General features: G+C 32.2%; 2 protein-coding genes across 2 annotated transcripts; one reads left to right on the top strand and one right to left on the bottom strand.

Moving 5' to 3' along the window:
* Nucleotides 1-14,765: 14,765 nt before the first annotated feature.
* Nucleotides 14,766-18,354, bottom strand: WRNEXO (Werner syndrome-like exonuclease). Its single transcript, XM_007034162.3, has 6 exons — nucleotides 18,114-18,354; nucleotides 17,830-18,009; nucleotides 16,396-16,526; nucleotides 16,122-16,283; nucleotides 15,314-15,424; nucleotides 14,766-15,119 (listed from the first exon to the last, which is right to left on the bottom strand). Exons 1-6 carry the CDS (start codon nucleotides 18,352-18,354, stop codon nucleotides 15,048-15,050), a joined length of 897 nt encoding a protein of 298 aa, XP_007034224.2. The 3' UTR covers nucleotides 14,766-15,047.
* A 158-nt stretch (nucleotides 18,355-18,512) lies between these two features.
* Nucleotides 18,513-20,071, top strand: LOC18602646 (ribosomal protein L6 family protein). Its single transcript, XM_007034161.3, has 2 exons — nucleotides 18,513-18,640; nucleotides 19,471-20,071. Exon 2 carries the CDS (start codon nucleotides 19,489-19,491, stop codon nucleotides 19,795-19,797), a length of 309 nt encoding a protein of 102 aa, XP_007034223.1. The 5' UTR covers nucleotides 18,513-18,640; nucleotides 19,471-19,488; the 3' UTR covers nucleotides 19,798-20,071.
* Nucleotides 20,072-20,431: the final 360 nt, after the last annotated feature.

The following is a 20,431-nucleotide window of genomic DNA, read 5'->3' as shown; positions in this document are numbered from 1 at the left end:
TTCTTTAACTAGCTTCACTACATTACAGATGGAAAGTGGGCAATAAATGGCATGACATAATGCCCCTCGTTTTCGCTGTAATTACAATGTCTGATCAATGCATTGCTATGCCAATGGGAGATGGGAGTTGCCAGCTATCTTTCTCCTGTATAGAAAACCCGTTCCCCCATGTGCTCCACACGTGTTGGTATGTGATGACTACGACTCCCCAAGTCCCTTAACTGTTAACCCATTTCCCGTGCCAATGGCATTGCTAATGTCAATCTCGTTTGCTTACTTCCTCCTTAATTACTCTACACACAACTATCAAATCGTAAACAGGTTAAATTTCACCACCCAAAATATTAAAGACTGTCCAATTTAAAATTTTGTATTGTTTGCAATACATTTTCATTTTCGCTTTCAGGTTTGAACAAATTAATACATTCCTTTTTATCATTTAACGTGTTAGTCTAAATGGTAGGTATATACAATTAAAAAAGAAAAGGGCCTTTTGGATCTCTCGGTTTTAACACGTCTTAAGCATTCAATGCTTCTCCATAGCTCATACATATGTGCCCAAATGTCAAAGTAATAATCTTGATGCCAAAATGCCAAAAGCCAAAGTAATAGCACTAGAAAGTGGGACAAAAAAAATTAGATCAGGTAGCATCACTCATGTCGAATAATCTTGATTGGGGTCATAAAATCATTTGATTTTAGACTAAGCCTATTGAACCCAATTGTGTCGTTCACTTCACTAAATCTATTCGATCTCCTATTGTTACTTTTCTATGTTCTACCTTAAGCAGAGAATTGTGAACTGCTTGTAGCCCTCTTACATTATTTTTATTACCCGTTAAGGGAAAAAAATAAAAGGGACCGACCGTTTGTGAATTTGTGGGCAGTCCACGTATTTCACACAGGAACTGAAAATTAAACTAGCACAGATTTGAACGGTAATCAATGTTTTTGGAGGCATTTTCTGGGGAGGTTAGGCTAAAACTAAAATTAAAAAAAAAAAAACTAGAGCAAAATCATATGGGCATGAATTATATCTTCTTTACTGAGGTCAACCGCTGACTAATAAAAACTTATAAACCTGTGTGCTTTTTGTAGTTGTTTTTATTTTTTAAATGTGAAACTGCTTGTTACCGACAAAGAGTTTAAGTTTTTGATTCATTTTCTGTATTTGTTCTTTTCTTGCAACAAATTCAAAAAAAATTACGCTTATTTTTACCGTATCTAAGGAACAGTTAATTAATTAGTTTAAGCTAATATAGAAAAAAGATTTTGTTGCTGCAAGACACAAGCTTGCCGCGTCGGTGGTCTAAATCATGACTTTTTTTTTTTCTCCTATTGCTGAGCTGGGAATTGGAGCTCCGTCCATTTATTCTTTTTCGGTTTTAAAAGTCTTATTTTTCTTTTTCTTTTTTATTTGAAAGTGGAAAAAAGCTGAACCAAATTATAATGACTGTGAAAACGTGTTTGGCAGTGTCATTTTTTAATGCATTTTTTTTGAAAATTTTCATTCTGTTTGAAAGCTAATTTGGAGCCCCATTAATATTAGTTTATTTCATTTATAACTTAAAACGACTTGAAAACTAAGGTATTGTAAATTGAAATCCCCTCCTGGATTCATTGTGAAAATGATTTTTTGGGAAAAAAAATGTTCCTATTAACTAGAAGGAATGCGACATTGGAATTTGTTTTTTTCGTGAATCATGCATGACCTAGATTCAATGTAATTTTAGTAAATTAATTGGATTTTGATTTGAATAAAGAGTCTTAGCATAAAATCGACAGCAACAATTAATGAATGTTGTAGATCTAAGACTGAATAAATTATTCACAGGGTTCTCTTTAATAATTAAGTGTTCCCTTTTTGGGGAATATAAATGAAAATATACTCATACAAAGTGAGAGAAAAAAAAATATTCCTTGCCTAGAAAATTTTCAGATAATGCTATCTCAATATAGATTTGCTTTAGAATTTACAATGATATAACAATCTGATCTCACTAGGCCCCTCTATCTCTCTTTCTGTTTTCATTTTAAATGATATTGGGGTTGGCTAGGCTTACATGATCATGGATAATAAATCCCCTTTCTTTAATTAATCTCTTATAATAATTAGTGATTTGGTTCGTAATTTTGATTATCTAAATATTACATTATTCACAAATTACTTTGAGGTAATAAGTTTATAGACATTTAGTGTATCTTATTAATAGTGGTGTTGATGGAGATTTTAGCATCTCTTTTTCAATAACCACAGAACACCTGAATTTTCATTTTCTTTTCATAAGGTTGTCATCGTAATTCCAGAGAAAACACAAGGGCAGTTTCCATAAAGGTCGTTGTCATTGCAAACTTTTTTCACCGCACAAAACCAGAGATCTTTCCCTTGGGTTGGGGCAACCCTCTCCCAAGGCCGAAGAGATCTACCTACCTTTGTTTCGAGTGAGAAAAATAAATAAACAAGGTTTTGGAGAAATCAAATTGTTTTATTCTTTAATAAGATGTATTGAATGTAAAAACCCACAAGGGTCGGGTCTGATGTAGGAAATGGGTCCTACAAGTGGGGCCCAAATGTGTCCTTTTCCTACCGGTGGGAAATGCATGGGAAGGTTCCAAACTCCCCAAAGGGCACCCTTTTTTCTTTTTTTTTTTGGGGGGTGGGGGGGTGTGGTATGGTGGCGGCGGGGTTTCGGTGTGGGTGGGGGGGCCTTCCCGATCATTCCGTGTGAGAGGGGCGGGGTTTTGGTGTGGGTGGGGCGGGGCCTTCCCGATCATTCCGTGTGAGACGTCGGTCTCTTTATCACATGGGAAGATAGGAAGGTAATCAAATAATATAATGTAATTAGATATTTTTGATACGAATATTGAGCTATAGGATTATGCCAAATTAACCCACAATTCTTACAATAAAATAGAGTAAGACGTACATCTAAAATTTCTACTTCAATGCGGTACTTAATTTGACTTTGAATAGGCATTCACATTTTGTCTCTACTTTGAGTGATGATAATGAGGGAAATGGATTTAAGGTCAGCAATATATATATATATATATATAAAATATGAGTTTCGTTTTCGTGGTACTAACATATGAAAATTAGTAGTAGTTGAAATTGGAATGCAAAATATATATGATCATAGAATATTGGAATTACTACGCGTTTTCGGCTGGTTGGCACTGCATAGGCTTTTATAAACAGGGTTGAATCAAGTATGACAGTTGAAATTGGCATTAAGCAAGCTACAAGATATTCTCATTGAAAAATTAGTGAATGCAGACGGTGTGGGTCTGGCACTCGGAATGATCTCTTCAGTGGATAAGCATGTTACATCATATCCAAATCGGGTTATCATTGAATTTGTCCGCTGAACTCGCTTTGTTTCACCTTTTCTTTTTTCTTTTGACTAAAATTATAGAGTAAATTATATACATGGTCACTAAATGTTTACAAATTTTTTATTTTGAACATTCAATTTTAATTGATCCAAACTAAATCATTGAAGTTCACCGACTATATCAAATCTGATTACTTTAACGCTATGTTTGATTGGAGAAATGCCTAAACCGTTTCTCTTTTATTTCCTAAAAAATTTTCTCCCTTCATTTTGTTTGTTTTTGGAAGAAGGAATAGTCATTCCTTTACCTTTAAAATGACTATTCTTCAAAACTTTGCAAAAGTTTAGAATAGATAATATCATCTTCTTCCATAGTATTAGCTATTCTACACTCATAGGAATAAAGTCCAAATATTTTAAATTAAAAGATCCTTATTTACTTTTAAAAATTACAAACTTAACTTTATAAAATTAATATTTTAAATTAAAAATTTAAAAATGATTAATATTTTGATATTTTAATTATAATATATTTAAATTATAAATAAATTATTAATTTCTAAATTATTAAGTGAAAATATAAATTAAAAAATAAAAAATGCAAATAGAGAAAAATAAATCTTATCATAATAAAAAGTTTAAGTTTTTAATTATATATTATAAAATATTATTTAAATTATAAATAAAATATTAACATTTTAAAATTTTTATGATTAAATTATAAATAAAATATTAATATTTAAATTACCAATTATTAATATTTTAAACCAATTATAAATTATTAACATTTAAAAATAAAATAAAATAAAAATAAATAGTAATAATAACATTTAAATTATAAATAAAACATTAGTATTTTATAATATTAATGATTAAATTATAAATAACATATTAATATTTAAATGATCAATTATTAATATTTTAAATAAAAATATAAATTATTAATATTTAAAAGATAAAAATAAATAAAAATAAATAATAGTAATAAAATTTAAATTATAAATAAAATATTAGTATTTAAAAGATAAATTATTAATATTATAAATAAAATATGAATGATTAATATTTAAAAATAAAATAAAATAGAAATAAATAATCATAATAACATTTAAATTATAAATCAAATATCATTATTTTTAATATTAATGATTAAATTATAAATAAAATATTAATATTTAACCTATTAATTTTTAATATTTTAAATAAATTATAAATATTTATATTTAAAAATAAAATAATCATAATAACATTTAAATTATAAACAAACTATTAGTTTTTTATAATGTTAATGATTAGATTATAAATAAAATATTAATATTTTAAAAAATAAAATAATCATATATATAATAAAAGGTATTTTTGTCTTTTTATTTTCTATTTTTTTATTTCAAAATTATTATTATCAACCAAACACTGCAATAAATTATAATAATAATAATAATTTTTATCTTATTCTATTCATCATATCAAATTACATAATAATTATTATATTATATTACCATATAATATCTATTTTATTTCAATCCTATATATTTTGTGAATCAAACATGTTATAATGGATTTCATAAAACCAAGTGATGGAAAATATGACGGCAATATCGTATAATTAAGTTACTAATGTATTACATTCTTGTCAAATCAATCGAAATAAAAAAACATTAGAATTTAAGGGCCTTACTCATCTGTAAATCCAATTCATTATACCTCCATGTCAAGAAAGAAAAATGGGAAAAATTAAGAAGACGGAATGAAGGAAATCGGGAAAAAAATGACATGGATTATATTTAATGTGTAGCATATGTGGCAACCACGTCATTTTTTCATTACTTGATTGGATGGAAACTATTGAGATGATACTATACAAATCATATATGGTACCAACTTCGAAAAAAAAAAAAAAAGAATAGCTCTAATTGTTCATTAAAAGTGGTTGGATTTTGAAATTTTGAAAATTAATTTATTTTTTTATTTTTTAAATTAAAAAGGAGATTCAAATTTTGTGTTTTAGATAAAAAAATATGTATTAATCAATTAATCAAATATTTACATATTTTTTTATTTTTTACTTTTTTAAAACAAATAAAAAAAGTTGTTCAATCACTCTAGACTCTAATCAGAGCATGGTGTATTCTATCTCATACAAGTACAAGACTCCAATCGAAGAGCATTGACTGTTGAGGTGTATGAGTTATCAGTGCTAAACCCTTGTTGGCATATAGTGTTTGTTTGTGAGTACTACGATTATACTCACTTTGCCTCAATACATTAATTATTTTGTTTGATTTTTGTTTTTTACCAAACTAGTCCAATTTTTAGACTTTAACTTTCAATTTTTTTAATTTTTAAATTAACATTGGATTTTTTTTTGAAAAAATGGTAAAAACAGATTCATTTAAAAAGAAAAAAAAAAGAAATGAAATCGGAACAAACAAACTAGGAAGTACTTGTTTATCATTTGTGGAGGGAGGGAGGGTAGGTGGATATACATTGTCTAGCTATACTATTTTTTACTCACAATATTCTAAACCAAGTACTTGTAATGTTGTTAAGATTTTTAGTAGCTAGGTTGCCCAACATCAATTTTGTTTAATTCCTCTTAAGTAGTGCACTTATTTATGTTCTTGGAGGGTTGAGTAGTCCTTCTCCAAAAGAAAGACACACCGCATGCATACCAAAAAGAAGTGATGCAATAAGACTGCTGTGTGGGCTATTTGTTTCATTAGAGATGGGATATATATATATATTGTACGTTATGTAACGGTAGATTTGGAGAATAGACGCATTAATGATTTTATAATGCTTTTGAGAAAAGCAAATAAAGAGGATGATAGGTGGAGCCTCACCATTTTGACCAAGTTTGCCATATCTGCTGTAGCATGAAAGTAACTGGTGGGACTCCTCAAATTAAGTGATTCCAATTCCTACTTGCAATTGGGTAGCTTGCTGTCATGCTTTTCCCCATTTATACCTTTTTCTTTTTGAGAAAACTGCTACATGTGTCACGCTCAAAAAAGTTTCGTTATATAAGGAGCTAGCTTTCATGGGTTTCACTAGTTCTATGTGGTGAATGCATGAAATTAACCTTACGAGTAGTTAACTATAGACTAAAATACATTCTGTTTTTATTTTATTTTATTTTACGTTAAATATATATCAAGAAAGAAATATATATTTTTTATCTCATTATTGGGCTTTGTTCATATTTGAAGGTTAAATGTAACAGAAATGAGTATTGCTTGCACACTATTAAGTTCAACCTCGAAAGAATTTCAAGCAATTTTTTGAGTACATATAGAGACTATTGATCTTGTCCTTACGCAAAAAGAGATAAAATCTCTTTTATTCATAATTTCCAACCCTTTCTTTTTATGATTGAAAGAGAAAGTGATATTGATCAAATCTAACTGCCAGAGTGTCCTTTTGACAATAAACAAATACAAATATAATAATATTTTTAAAGTTAAAGAACTCAAGTGGGAGTTTGAGGCAGATTTAGTATGGAAGGAGTTGATTGATTAACCAGAAAAAGTTACTTGATTTCCATTTGGATCAGTCCATGATAAAAAAAAAAAAAAAACCAAAACACTAATATTGTCCTTTCTTTCCTATTGACAAGATCACCTACCTAATTCCCATTTTTGTTTTATAAGTAAGAACATGCCTATGTATATCAATCATCAATATTAAGATAGATTCACATCACATTCCTCTTTATATCTAATATTTCTCTATATTAATGCTAAAATAAGTTAAAAAAAAAAAAAGAAACCATGACCATTAGCATTAGGTGACATAGAATGTGAAGGCCAGGGTTGCCAAGTCTAACAAACTTTAACAAGGCATCTATATTGACTTAGGTAACTAATTAAAAGCTAGGGCTATCAAATCGAAACCCATCTTGTCGGGTCCTATACCCCAATCCCACCTAAATAAGGCAGGATGTTTTAAATTGAAAAATGAGGATAAGCTGTCTTAGTTATGCAAAGTATACTGGAAGAGGAAAGGTTATTAGTAGATATATCACTTTCATTTAAATTTTGACAAGTTAATAATTCTAAAAACCAATGCCATGCATGGGATGGGTAGTTGGGTACCATCCCATGCATAATCCTTGTCTGTATTATACTTCACTATCTTGATCAGGTCTTGATCGATCCCTCTGGCCTAGTATGGAACACTAGAAATATTTAAGATATTTTTCCTTTTAATCAAAATAATAAACATAAAAAAAAAAAAAGAGAACATGTGAGGAAAGCGGTTTATTACCAACCAATCATGATACCTTTGCCTCAAATTCAATTACATAAAAGGATTTTTGAAAAGAAGAAAGGGACATGGTTCATGTCACACTTCTTTTAGTAGTAAAAACAAGTCACTGTCTTGAAAAGAAACATTAGTTTTAGAGGCTGTGGTGTTTAGTGGGCTCGCCCACTCTCTTATCTATATCCTAAAACAAGAAATTTCCTTCTTTATTTCTTTAATGAAAGAACATAAATCTAACCACTATCCTTATCCATATAGTAAGTCTCTCTCACTAATATATTTTCAATGTCTTCTCAATATCACCATATATGATCTTTAAATTAACAAATTAAGATGAATTATTATCATATGTAAACTTGTAGTCCTCCATATATATATATATATTGATATTTTCCAACATTAGGCCGACAACCAAAATTTCTTAGCATAATAAATTGTGATCCCACACTTGGGAGAAGTCTTTTTCCATTGGTAAAGTGACTAATTAAGTAAACTGTGGAAAGCGGAAGGAGACGTCTCTCTCTCTCTCTCTCCCTCCATACAAATTGTCGGCAGATCGTAATCCAGAACCTTTGCTTATCTTGCATTCTCAACTCAAGTAGGGATAAGAGCGAAACAGGGAAACAAGTTGGAGGTGTATTAAGCACGTAAATCAAGTTTTTATTTTAATGTTTATAGAACTATGTATAGATATTTTAGAGTTAGGTAGGATATATTATATTAATTACTATTATAGATTTCCTCTCACTGCCTTTAGTTGCATGTCCAATAACAAGAAGTCATGTTAGAGAATAAACATTCACACATTATGTATTCATTTGACACATTTATACATTTTAAGCACATAAATCAATCGTAATTTGGTTACACCTAGTATATATAATTTGACAAATGATTTATTGTAATAAAGGAATTAATTTGAGATGGGATTGAAACTTACTCGTTTTGAATTTGGTTTCTTTTTTAAGTAGAGTACAAAGGCAAATTGGACTTGGTGCATCTTATCAGATCCTTGGAATACAATACTTGCGAGAGAGTTTCTTATCATCATTAGAGGAGGAAGAGGAAAATAGGATGCATGAATTTTATAAAGAAACTCTTTATTCTCAAGTGAACACAGCAGCAATTCTTATCTTGACTTTTAAGTGCACCTTTGGTCTTTATTCCTTCAGATTATTTATTTTGAGTTCATAATTTGAATATATATATATATATATATATATATATATATATATTAATTTTTAAAATCAATAAAATAGCAGAAAAATAAAGAGACATGAAGATCATGAATGAAGTGCTTTGACCTTAAAAAGTCAAATAAGGACCAAAATTGAGGGTGAAAGAACAATGGTAGTAGGTTGCACACTTATACATCACGGGCGCGATTATACAAACCAAACGGTAGAGCTTAATTAAATTAAATATTATATTTTCACATAATACACATTCATGAAACCACTTGTGATTTCGTTAATAACTTCTTCATTAGCTGTTGTCTTGTTCTTTTTTTTTTTTTTAATTTTGTCCCATTTTAATTCTTTTTTTTTTAATTTATTTATGGAATCTGTATGTTATCTTATCTGGCCTTATTGGAAAAGCTGTTATGGGATCTTTGGCTTGGTCTAGCCATCTAAGAACTAGAATGTCGGTTTCCTTTGACATTAATCTCAACTTCATTTTATTCCAAGTAGCCCACGTTTCTCTGAAATTGAGCATTGTAATGACGCGATTACGAATACACCCATTGCAAAACTTAAAAACTTATAAATGAATTAATTTATATTTTATATGTGTTTAAAAAGTATTACTTAATAATTTAGTACTACTTTTTTTTATATATATAATTAAACAGACGTAACATTCGATCATATAACATAATAGTAAGTATATATATATTCTTTATTTGAAAAGATAAAATTGAATTTCTCACTTTCTTCAATTAAAAATAAAATGCCTGTGTAAGTGAAAATCATGTATATACTAATTTAGAACAAAGCTATTAATTAATTTCAAGCTCTAACATTCTATTATGAGGTACTTTGTACATTTTTTTTACTTTTACACAATTCGAAAACAAATTTATTGCTAAAATAAAAATTGCAAGACAAGTTAGAAAACGACTAAAAGAAAAAACAAATGCAAAACACACATTCCCAAGAGGGGAAAGAAATCAGCAAATAAGCATTTTTCATTTCTTTTTTTAGGAAGATGCCATGTTTTCAAACCTCTAGAAGTCAAATGATTTATTAAGCTATACAATTCCTATTGTTTTATATTTGTATGGTCGCATTTTTATTTGACTATTGAGACAAAGGAAGCAACATGCATGCTAGGTACTGCTCCATTGGATGTTAGACAATTGACTTCCACATCTCACGCCAAATATCACATGTTTCAATTTTTATATTATATGTGTATAATTGTTTTAAGATTTGATTTGCCTGTGTGGATCCAAGTCAATGAGAGATCATATATAGAACCATACTTGGATTGATTACTTCCTTCTCCAAACCTAAAAATCTGGTATATATTTACATAAATAACCCATTGATTAAGTTATACATGGTTTTAGGTGAGATTCTACAAGAATATGCAAGCATTGAGGTATCTCCATTACTTTTTCAATATTTCTTTTGAATGCATTCATTATTATGGTTCGCATATGTGTAGGGTTAATATCAAATTATTGAGTCACATTTATATGAATTGTTGAGGGATTTCTTTTTTGTAAACTATACATATTAATATTCAAAATAATGAACCGAGAAGTAATTGAGACAAGGCAAAAATCCTGGCAAGTTTGCTCACAAAAATTTTGCAGACAATTACAAATTAATTTTTTTATTGTAGGTTGTGGAATTTTGCATAATTGGTATAGTGTTAATGTCTATGAGGAAACGGAATGGTGGTGATATTAATTATATGCAAACAAGGCAATAGAGATGGAGATGGCATGGACCTCCACAATCATCTTTTTCACGTAATAGTTTGGGAAATTAAGTAGTGTTTGAACTTCCAACCAAATTTCTCAGAGAAATTAATATGCAGACTACCAATTAAATCATGTATTGACAACAGACTGACTATGTATTACATATCTAGTAAGTTACAGAAATTGATTCCAACCCTTATAACGTGTAACATGGACCAAACTTTTGTTTATAGATCATATCATTAACTCAAATATGGACGTATCATTTGAATAATACAAAGTTTGGATATTTCTGTCTTTTTATATTTATCTTGGAAGTAGAGGTCAGTATCAAAGAAATCACTTTATAAGAAAATTAAGGGTCACTGTACATGTATTATTTTAAACGGAGATGAAAGCTAAGGTTAATGCATACGGAATCTTGATACGGATTTCATAAGAGTCGCTCCTTAGATTTTATTGAGTCCAAGGACCAATCAATGGAGTGACTGTGGGGCCTGCAGCAGGAGGCAGCAATAGTCAGATGATTGGTGCATTGTCAAGGAAAGTTTGCTGTGATTTGATGTCGGTTCCTAATGTATGGAGGATTGCAAACACTGTGGCATGGGCTGTCTTTTTGCTCGAAAGTTTGGAAAACTTGGCATGTTTGTTGAAATGTTCTCTTCAGCTTTCTTCTTGACGTGTGACAGGTCTAATTAATTTACCCAAAGAGTTTTAAGGTTATTGCTGTTTTTTGGTTTGATTGTTTGTGTTAAAAACCCTTTAATTTAGTGTTTCAAAAATGGAATAGTGTCGGCTTGTTCTTGGGATGGGTTTTCGTTTTTCAAAGCTAGCGAGGGAGTACATCTGGACCATGCAAAAGCTGGAAGGAGCCCACTACTTTACAATGGGTTGTAACAAAAGCAGTCAAACATATACAACCGGGTAAAAATCAGACACAAACGTGCCAAACGTGCAGTTGGGTGAAAGAAGTTTGTCCTCCTGGCATGTTTTTGGAGTAACAAATTTGTGCCCACAACCTCATCAAGATATATTGCTCAATCTCTTTCTCTTCACTACTTTAATTCATATCCTAGTCCATCACATGCATCCCATAACTTATGCTTTTCCTCATTGTATGAAACACTGAAAGAGTATATTAAAGTAGAATCGTATATATATCTAATATCGGTGATCAATTGAAATATGTGCAAGTTTATTTCTAATTATTGAAATATGGTTTTAGAGGTAACAAAAAATTTGTAATTCCCATTCAAGTCAGTATCAACGTGCTTGAATCTAATTACCATGCATGCAATGCAAACAATTCTGATTTTTGACCTAAGTTTGCCCTCGCAAAATCTCAACACAAAGTTGAATTAATTCACTTAGACTAAAAGTAGTGTTAGCATGGGCGGGGGTAAATTAACCTGTCAGATAATGGAATTTATAATATATAGGTTTCGGTTTGCCTGTTGGGCACTTATAATGGATTCAAGGTTAGGGGGTGTTGGTCGAAGAATGGGATCTCACTCTGTTTTCACATGGACATAGGTGACAACTAAGAGGGACGACACAGAGATGGAGATTGAAAGAGACGTTACCATGAAGGAAGGCCCACGCACATGCGTAGTTGTGCTCACCAATTACATCTTCACGTTTATACCCAAATGTGGCAAAAACACCTCAACAATGGGTCTCCCATGTATACGTCTAAGCTTCATGCTACACTTTCGTCCTTGTCATAAAGCCAAAAGTAAATGTTTCTCATTAAGACAACTTTGGTACATATAAAACTCAATCTCTTTCATTTCTTCTGTATTTCGGTTTTTCTCCCAACATTTTGGGTAATTTGGTAGATATACGAAGACCCACTATAACAAATTTGGACTTTTTGTTTGTAAAATGTGAAAAGTTTTCATCATATACCTAATAACACAAACTGGTATCCAAAATTAATAATGATTTATCATTTAATTAAGAAGGGTGGAGGATAATTGGAAAAAATTCGGAATTAGTTGCAGATATGGTAGCCTTAGCTTTAACAGATGGGATGACACTTTCTTTGAACCCAGGAATCGTTGAGTTGCAATTCCAGAAAAGAGTAATTAAACATGAATTTTATTAGAAAAAAGCTTTGGTTTTATACTCTTGAGTAGTGTAAGTAACAATTAATGTTTTTGCTCCCATGGGTTTAAAACTAATAAATTTAACAAGTATATCATGAAGAGGATGGACATGCCTTGATGTTTTCTAGGAAGGAAGGTAATCTATTTAGATCTGCAGCTTCAATTTCTTTCAGGCCATCTCTGCTTGCAGGAAAATCCCCAAGCCCCTTCGCTTACGCATAAAGCATTGAATCTGATTCAAGTGGTCCTGCTCCTCCTGCACTATTCACTGTATGTATACCAGTCTTGGGACATTGTTTCTGATATAAATTTAAACCTTTTTTTTTGTACATAAAAAAAATTTAATATTCATTTTTTTGTATGAGGTAAGATCTTGATTGACAGAACACCTCAACGGTTAAAATTTAAAATTTTTATTTTGGAGAGTTTTTATTCGAATCTTGAAATAAGATGAAGTGAAATTTATAAGATGGAAAAACAAAAATCATAATTAATAAAAGAAATGAGGCTATTTTAAGGATTGGACAAAGGCGCAAAGCCCATTAACTTACGGGCCTTGGTTTGGTATAAAACGAAAGTTTTCAATTTAAATTAACAAATTAATGAACTTTTTTTAAAAGAAAAATGGGGTGGATATAGTTAGAAATGAGGTAGAAGAGTGGAAGAAAAAGTAATTACTATAACATGATAAATTTATTAATTAATGGAGTGAGATTTATGCAGTGCTTAGTTAAGAATTTTATCAAATGAAAATTGAAACCATTAATTAAAATGACAAAGCTCAATGTATACCACTGCAACTAAAATCCAATGATATTTTGGCCACACCCAACATTAAATTTAAAAAAAAAAGGAGTTGGTGTCCAAAATTTTAACATATGATAGGATGGCCATAGAAATGGGGCAAGAGAGAGAGAAAGTACAATGAAATCAAGAAAAAAGGGGATGCCATATGACTAATGATCACTCCACAGTGGGAGGTCTAAAACAAGTGGCTCAACAGCATAAGCTGGAATGGGAATGGAAAAGGGACAACACCACCTTTGCGGCTTAAACGGTCATAAAATGAACCCTTCGGTCACAACTGCCCTGCCCTGCTTTATTGCATGGAGCCAACAAAGAGAAATCGACACAAAGGGGGCTTTTCTTTTTATGGTTTGTGGGTCAATGTGGTTGTCACTTAGCCATGTGCTTAGGCATGTGGCTTGTTGGATTTTGAGTTAATTACAACCGGGGAAAACGGAGGTCCATTTGGACCACCCGACTCTCACATTTCAGCTTTGATCAAAGATTTTATTCTTCAATCTTCACAAATTTTGGACTCTTTTGGTTTTGGGGTGTCATCGTCTGACCACCATCAAACACATTTACTCTTGTCCCATGCCCCCTGACCAAGACATTCATTTTATGGCAGAGAATGCTATTTTGTCCCTATACTCAAATTCATGCACTTTGTTTATTTATTTATTTATTTATGAATAATGGGATTGTCCCATAGTGATCGGACGCTTGTATTTCTCTCCTTTGCAAATTGTCACCCTCCACCTGCCCCATCTTTCATTTTCTCTTCTTCTTTGCTGAATTTTGTAGTGAGTTTTGCCTGCATATTTCCCCCAAATGCCACTGGTGGTCCACCCTCCCGAAATGATCTTCCCCATGGTAGGTAAAGATCAAAGCAAGTAATTGATTGTGGTGAATAGGTGATCAAAGCAATGCACAACAGTTAAGATGAAAGCTCCAGGTGAGAGTGTTCTCTTTATTTGCAATAAAAAAGACTACCGACAATTGAAATAATGGGACTTTCAAAAGATTGTTCTAATTATTTAGCGTGTCTGTATAGATTGTGTACGTTATTCGTTTAGCTGGACACACAGCAGCTCTTTTTTGACCAAAATTTAACATGTGATCAATATGAAATCAGATCTGAAGAGGACAACTGTAGGTAATGTTAAGACAAGGCTAAAACCCCCAACTCATGAACACTACAAAGGCTAATATCCATTGACTAGATTAAATCCCATGATAACCTCATTCAGCAGAATTATTGTTCATGACAAGCACCAGGCTGGAAGGATTGGACAAACAAATTTTACAACAATGAAAAACTTTAAATAAACATAAATTAGATTGCACTGAATATGCAGATTTTAGATTCTGAACGATGCTCATCATCCATGGAACGTAGCACGAGTTCAAGCTGTATAAATTAAATCAATATACAACAGCTGCACCTAAATAAATCAAGGATTTCCTCAATAGGCAAAACACTGAATCTCTTTGTTTCTTGGCCTCTAAGATACTAAGAGAACTATGCCTTGATGAAGAATAGAATGGTGGCAAAGCCCGCCCAAATCCTCTACTTAATAAGGACGTCATGCACAAAAATGCTGTCTAACTAAGCTACAAATATTACAATGTTGGAACGCCTTCACTTCGTTTATCTAGGGGATCCTTTACTGCATCTGGAAGGATTTTTAATACCTGCAATGCAATGAACAAACTACTTATTAGTAAAAGAACAACAAAAAGAAGAAAAAACAAAGCAAAAGATAGTGCTGCAAGTGAAAAGAATAATAACGGTGATAATAACAATAGAAACTCACAATGAAGGCAACAACAATATCCAAGCTTCTCTACATCTATGATAGAAGATGAAATTGTAATTGTAATGTTACCTGGTATAGGTGCCATGAAGCAAAAGCATCTGTTGCCGCATACTGTAGTTGCTCCTTGGATAAAGGATATAACTCCCAGTTTCCCAGCCTAATTGTCCTGGGCTTTGGAAGCTGCAATACTCAACTTTAGTAAGATTTCCCAACAAAATGTTCAGCCTTACTGCCCAAGGCAAGTTGAAACCAAATAAAATAACTCGGTGGAAGGCCTGAATGTTAGTACTGTTTTCCAGTTGAGAATTGATATCATATTTGGTGTGTATAAGATGATTTAGTGCATTAATCACCATATATTTTTTTCAACTAGGAAGCAACAGTCTGTTAATGTTTATAAGCAACGATAACCAGGTATAAAGGATGAAGATAGCAAACAGGAAATAACATCTATGGAGGAATGCGGTATGGACTATGGAGTTCTAATCCTACTGAGCAAAGAGTCTGGCAAGTAGGAGGTAAAGCTTTTGAACATGGTTCTTAATCCATAAACTGTTGAAGTTAAAAGTGCAAATAAACACAACAGAAAAAGCAACTACTTAGTAATTTTCTGATATCACTGAATCCAACGTGTAGGAACTAAGCTGTTACTCATGGTTATCACATCAGAAAGGCAGGAACTATTAAAGTTAACAAAGCAGATAAACACAACAGATAAACCAATTACTTAGTTATTTTCTGAGAATGCCTCTATGAACATCCAAAAACAAGTAGGAAAATTAGATAATAAGCACAACTATTCTCATAGAAAATAGTAAGAGATGAAAGACTGCTTTAATGAACTCCAAGCTTTCAAATAGCTAAATTAGATAGATACCTCTTTGCAAACAAGCGTCTCAGTGAGAGATGCAAGACCCCAACTTTGGCAATCTCTATTGAGCTTTTGATTCGCTACATATGAAAGATCTTCCACAGCTTTAACAGATACATTATAATCATTGAACACCTTGACAGCATCGCCACCAATTGCAACTCCAACCTGTTCATTTGTCAGCATTATTCAAAATACTAAAAACTAAACATACAATCTAGATACAGAAATTCAGGCATTTAGGTAGCCAACAAAAGGAAAATTGAAGTAAAGACATTACTTTTATAACTGTGGAATCCTCAAGAAGAAAACGCAGACTTGGAGGTATTCCAGAATGAATAATATGCATTACATAACAATAGCTAGTGTCACAACATATCTGCATGACTGCAGCCCTACCAGGCAAAATACCTGCAGAGTCAAAATTCCAATTATAAATGATTATCCTTACAGTATAATTTAATGCAATTTTGGCTTAACAAACTCCCACAACCCCTTTGCAAAAGCTTAAAAAATGTGAATAAAGATTCTTACTCAAAATATGAAACTCTTATATATAATTGAATTGGATGCAAGGATGCAACCACAATTTTGGTTCATAAGCCACTACAGCAATTGAGCAGAAAAAGAAAAAACCACTAGGCAGCATTGGAACCAAAATCCCTCTATCCAATGAGACTCAGGAAGAAGTTCTAAAGGTGTCTTTATATATTTAAATTGAAAAATTAGCAAGTAATTATTTCCCCTGTTATCAAATCCCATACTCTGCAAAGTGCCATAATGCTATCTGCATCCCCCTTGACCACTAAAATGGATCGACCCAATGTCTATAGTACCAAAAAAATACCCTCTTGATGAAAGGTCAAGGGCCCAAAACAGGAACAAGCTAAACAAGTGATCAGGGATGAATTAGGAGGTGGTCAACCAAATCAGTCATTAGACACAAAAACCAACGGATACTTGACCATTAATCCTGGGCTGTAAAGCCAATTCAAAGTGTTCATATTCCAAAGCTATCCCCTAAACACAATCTGATGATGATACGAATAGGCCACTTCCACCAGAAGGTAGACAAGAAGAATAAAGAATCAAGAACATAGTATAAACATGCACACAACCATTTAGGTTCTCACAATTATCAACTATTAATTAAGAGGAAATGATTGATAATGACCACACTGACTCATGAAACAGGGGATAAAGAGCCTTAGCTTCTGGATCAAAATGAATTATAGCAATGCTGCTGGATGGATGAACTGAAAGGTCGTCCTAAAAGGCAAGGACGTCACAGGACAACAACAGATAAACATTTAGTTTGAAAAAGCATAGCAGCATACCCAAACGTCTAAAAAGCATAAATTAAAAACTAAAAAATTACTAAAATGCAATCCAATTCTAACATAAGTACATGATCATTCCATCTATAAATAAGAACATGCATTTTGCGCCAAAAAGGTTACATATTTTATTCTAAATTCTTCAAAAGTATTGCTGTTTGTTTTTTGTATCTAGACACACTTCTTGCTTTTTACTTCCAAAAGGAAAAAGAAAATAGAAAAAGTAATAACCAAAGGATACCTTAGAGAGGTCTCACAGTAACATAACAAATTTTCAGTTTCATTGGCTTTCACAAAATTCATTTTTCAAGGACATAAAAAACAAGAGGATACTATAAAATGAGTGTAGCATGACAAGGAGGGTAAGGGAAGCAAACCTCTTTGGAAAGAGGGTTTCCACTCAATATCAAACCCTACAGTAACTTGACCCGTCTCTTTTTTCTTGATTTTAAGAGTTTTCAAGAGCTCCATTGCAGCTTTTTCCACCTCAGATCTTGTCCTGCTATACAAAATTTGACCTCCAAATCTCAATGCCGGATATCTACTCTTTGAATAAGCTGCCAAATCCGAACATTAAAAAAAGGGGCTTTACTAATTTCTTTATTTAAGTTAAAACTATTTATAGACAAAAAAAGAAGGGTCAGATAAGGGATAGTAATACCTTGACGACGTGATAAAGAAAATGGAAAAGAAGGTGGTGGGGAGACAATGGAATGAGGTAATTGGCGGCGGGTTTCGGGGTTCTTTTCTTGATGGCCGATGGAATTGCATTTCTTGACGAGAGAACATGGAGATGAAGAAGAGGAAGGATGAAGAGTGGCTTCAACTGCGTCCATTGCTTGGATGACTTCTTCAGTGAAATTCTGGTCCCAATCAGTACCGTTGGTCTCCTCACACTCCATTTCCAGCTTCGAAATGGAAATGAGGTTGGAGGGAACTGCGAACTCGGACGGGTTGAACCAGTTTGGGCTTTGAATGGGCCAATATGCTCGAAATCTATTTCAAGTTACAACCTTAACCTTAGCCCAGGTGATATAAGGTTGTCGTCTTTTTCTTAAGAACAAAATCTTCCCTTGGAAAGTCGAAAGTTACCCGATCTTAACCCTTTGTCCTCGTCGAAATCCAGCATTTCCTTTCTCCTTTTCTGATTCGAGGCGAGGAAAACGACGATAGCCTCCCCGTAACCAGGTTAGCCTTACTTCTTACGCTTTCTTTGCTTTTTCTTTCTTTCTTTTTCTTTTTTTCATAAAAGCTCCATTAGGATAGACTGATAAACAATACTATGATTTGTTGGGCCATGAGCTCTCTTAATTTAAAGCTTGATTTTCCTGGAACTCTTGTTTATGGGTTGTTAACGGATTAATAGCTTCGTTTAGAAAGCTTCCAGGTTTCACCTGAGTTACCATTGTTGTATCAATGTTTAGAGAATGTAAATTATTTATTGATTTTTGCTTGTTAGTTATGTGCTAATTGTTGCTTACTTGGCTTTGCTTTGGGCTTTGAAGAACTAATTGTTGGAAATGCTAAAATGGATAGTGTACTTCTTTTTACAGCAATTTGTATTGTACTTAATGTTGCATTCTAATCACTGTTCATTTTCAATGGATTGTGATTTTGCTTTTACATTATAACAACTTTTTAAGAAGTAAAAAGAAAGTAGCAAAAACAAAAACAAAATTGAGCTGTAGTGTTTTTCCTCCTTAGACTAGTCATGGCAGACTTAGAATGTTTAGAAGGAAGAAGGTTTCTGCTCTCTGTTATCCATGAATGCGAATTGCAATGCAACTGATGTGGCATGTGTTTTCACTTATTAACTTATTACTATCTCACTTGGAGTTCAAAGTAAATCATTGGTGTTTCAGAGATTTTTTAATTTTATAATTGATCACAACCAAGCTTTGAGACACCAAAATGCAAATATTAAGTGATTTTTATCGGAGTTTCATGGCTTTTTATTTTCTTTCTATGCATATTTGTTTCTTTCTTCCATGGATTTTGAAATGACTATTACTTATTAGGTTGTTGTTTCAATCATCATGGAGGCTAAATTCTTCCGCTTTCTTAAAATTGTGGGAGTTGGATACAAAGCCAGAGCTGAAGCTGAGGGACGGCTCTTATTTCTCAAATTGGGATACAGCCATGAGGTTGAGCTAACTGTTCCTCCTGCTGTTCGTGTATTCTGCTTCAAAAACAATGTAGTTTGCTGCACTGGACTTGACAAGCAAAGGGTGCACCAATTTGCTGCTACTGTTAGAAGTTGCAAGCCTCCAGAAGTTTACAAAGGCAAGGGTATAATGTACATTGATGAAGTTATCAAGAAGAAACAAGGGAAAAAATCAAAATAATGGCGGAGGTGCATGGTACTTATTTTGCAAAAATTTGTTGGCAAGCTTATGCGGTTGGAATTGCAATGTCTTGTTTTATATAACTGAGATGAATCTCTAAACAAAATTTTCAGTAGAGATTTTTCTTTCTCTTTTGTTTTTTTCCCGAACAATTAGGCAATTTGGGATTCTTAACAGCTGTTCAATTTCAATAGAACACTTTATTCTGATGTGTTGGATCAATAACTTCAGAATCACAATTGGATGCGGTGATGTTAAAGCTGGTGTTAATCAACTTTATTTTTCCGGCCTTGTAGTTGCACAATTGTTAGCTTGGGACTAGGTGATGCTGGTGGAAGGATGCATGATTAAAGATCCAAATGATCTTTGGCCATCCTGATTTTTCACAAATATAGGGGTTGGTTTTTTCCAGGCAGAGTTGAAAGCAATTTACTCTAGCCTTAACCAGGCTTCGGAAGAAGCTTAAACAAACAATGCTTATTGGATCTAACGAATTATGGGTTTTTAACCCAATTCCAGCCTTGTATGACATTGATTCTAATATTTAAGTACACATATTAAGGACTTAAAATAATAGTAATCATAATGACATATCTATCAACAAAATCATAGAGCCTAAGATTTTGATGGTGTA

The sequence above is a fragment of the Theobroma cacao genome, chromosome 4 (genome assembly GCF_053813885.1).
Source record: "Theobroma cacao isolate CCN51 chromosome 4, ASM5381388v1, whole genome shotgun sequence".
NCBI classification, from domain to species: Eukaryota; Viridiplantae; Streptophyta; class Magnoliopsida; order Malvales; family Malvaceae; genus Theobroma; species Theobroma cacao.
Note: the sequence above shows the minus strand (reverse complement) of the source record. Positions and strands in the feature narration are given on the sequence as shown.

What these genes read in the sequence shown, in the direction of transcription:
- WRNEXO (XM_007034162.3), bottom strand. Translation starts at nt 18,354, where the DNA reads ATGGAGTGTGAGGAGACCAACGGTACTGATTGGGACCAGAATTTCACT. An exon ending in TTCTTTATCACGTCGTCAAG is followed by an intron (nt 18,010 to 18,113) that starts GTATTACTATCC and finishes CGGATTTGGCAG; the next exon opens with CTTATTCAAAGAGTAGATAT. An exon ending in GAAACCCTCTTTCCAAAGAG is followed by an intron (nt 16,527 to 17,829) that starts GTTTGCTTCCCT and finishes TTGACTCTGCAG; the next exon opens with GTATTTTGCCTGGTAGGGCT.
- LOC18602646 (XM_007034161.3), top strand. Translation starts at nt 19,489, where the DNA reads ATGGAGGCTAAATTCTTCCGCTTTCTTAAAATTGTGGGAGTTGGATAC.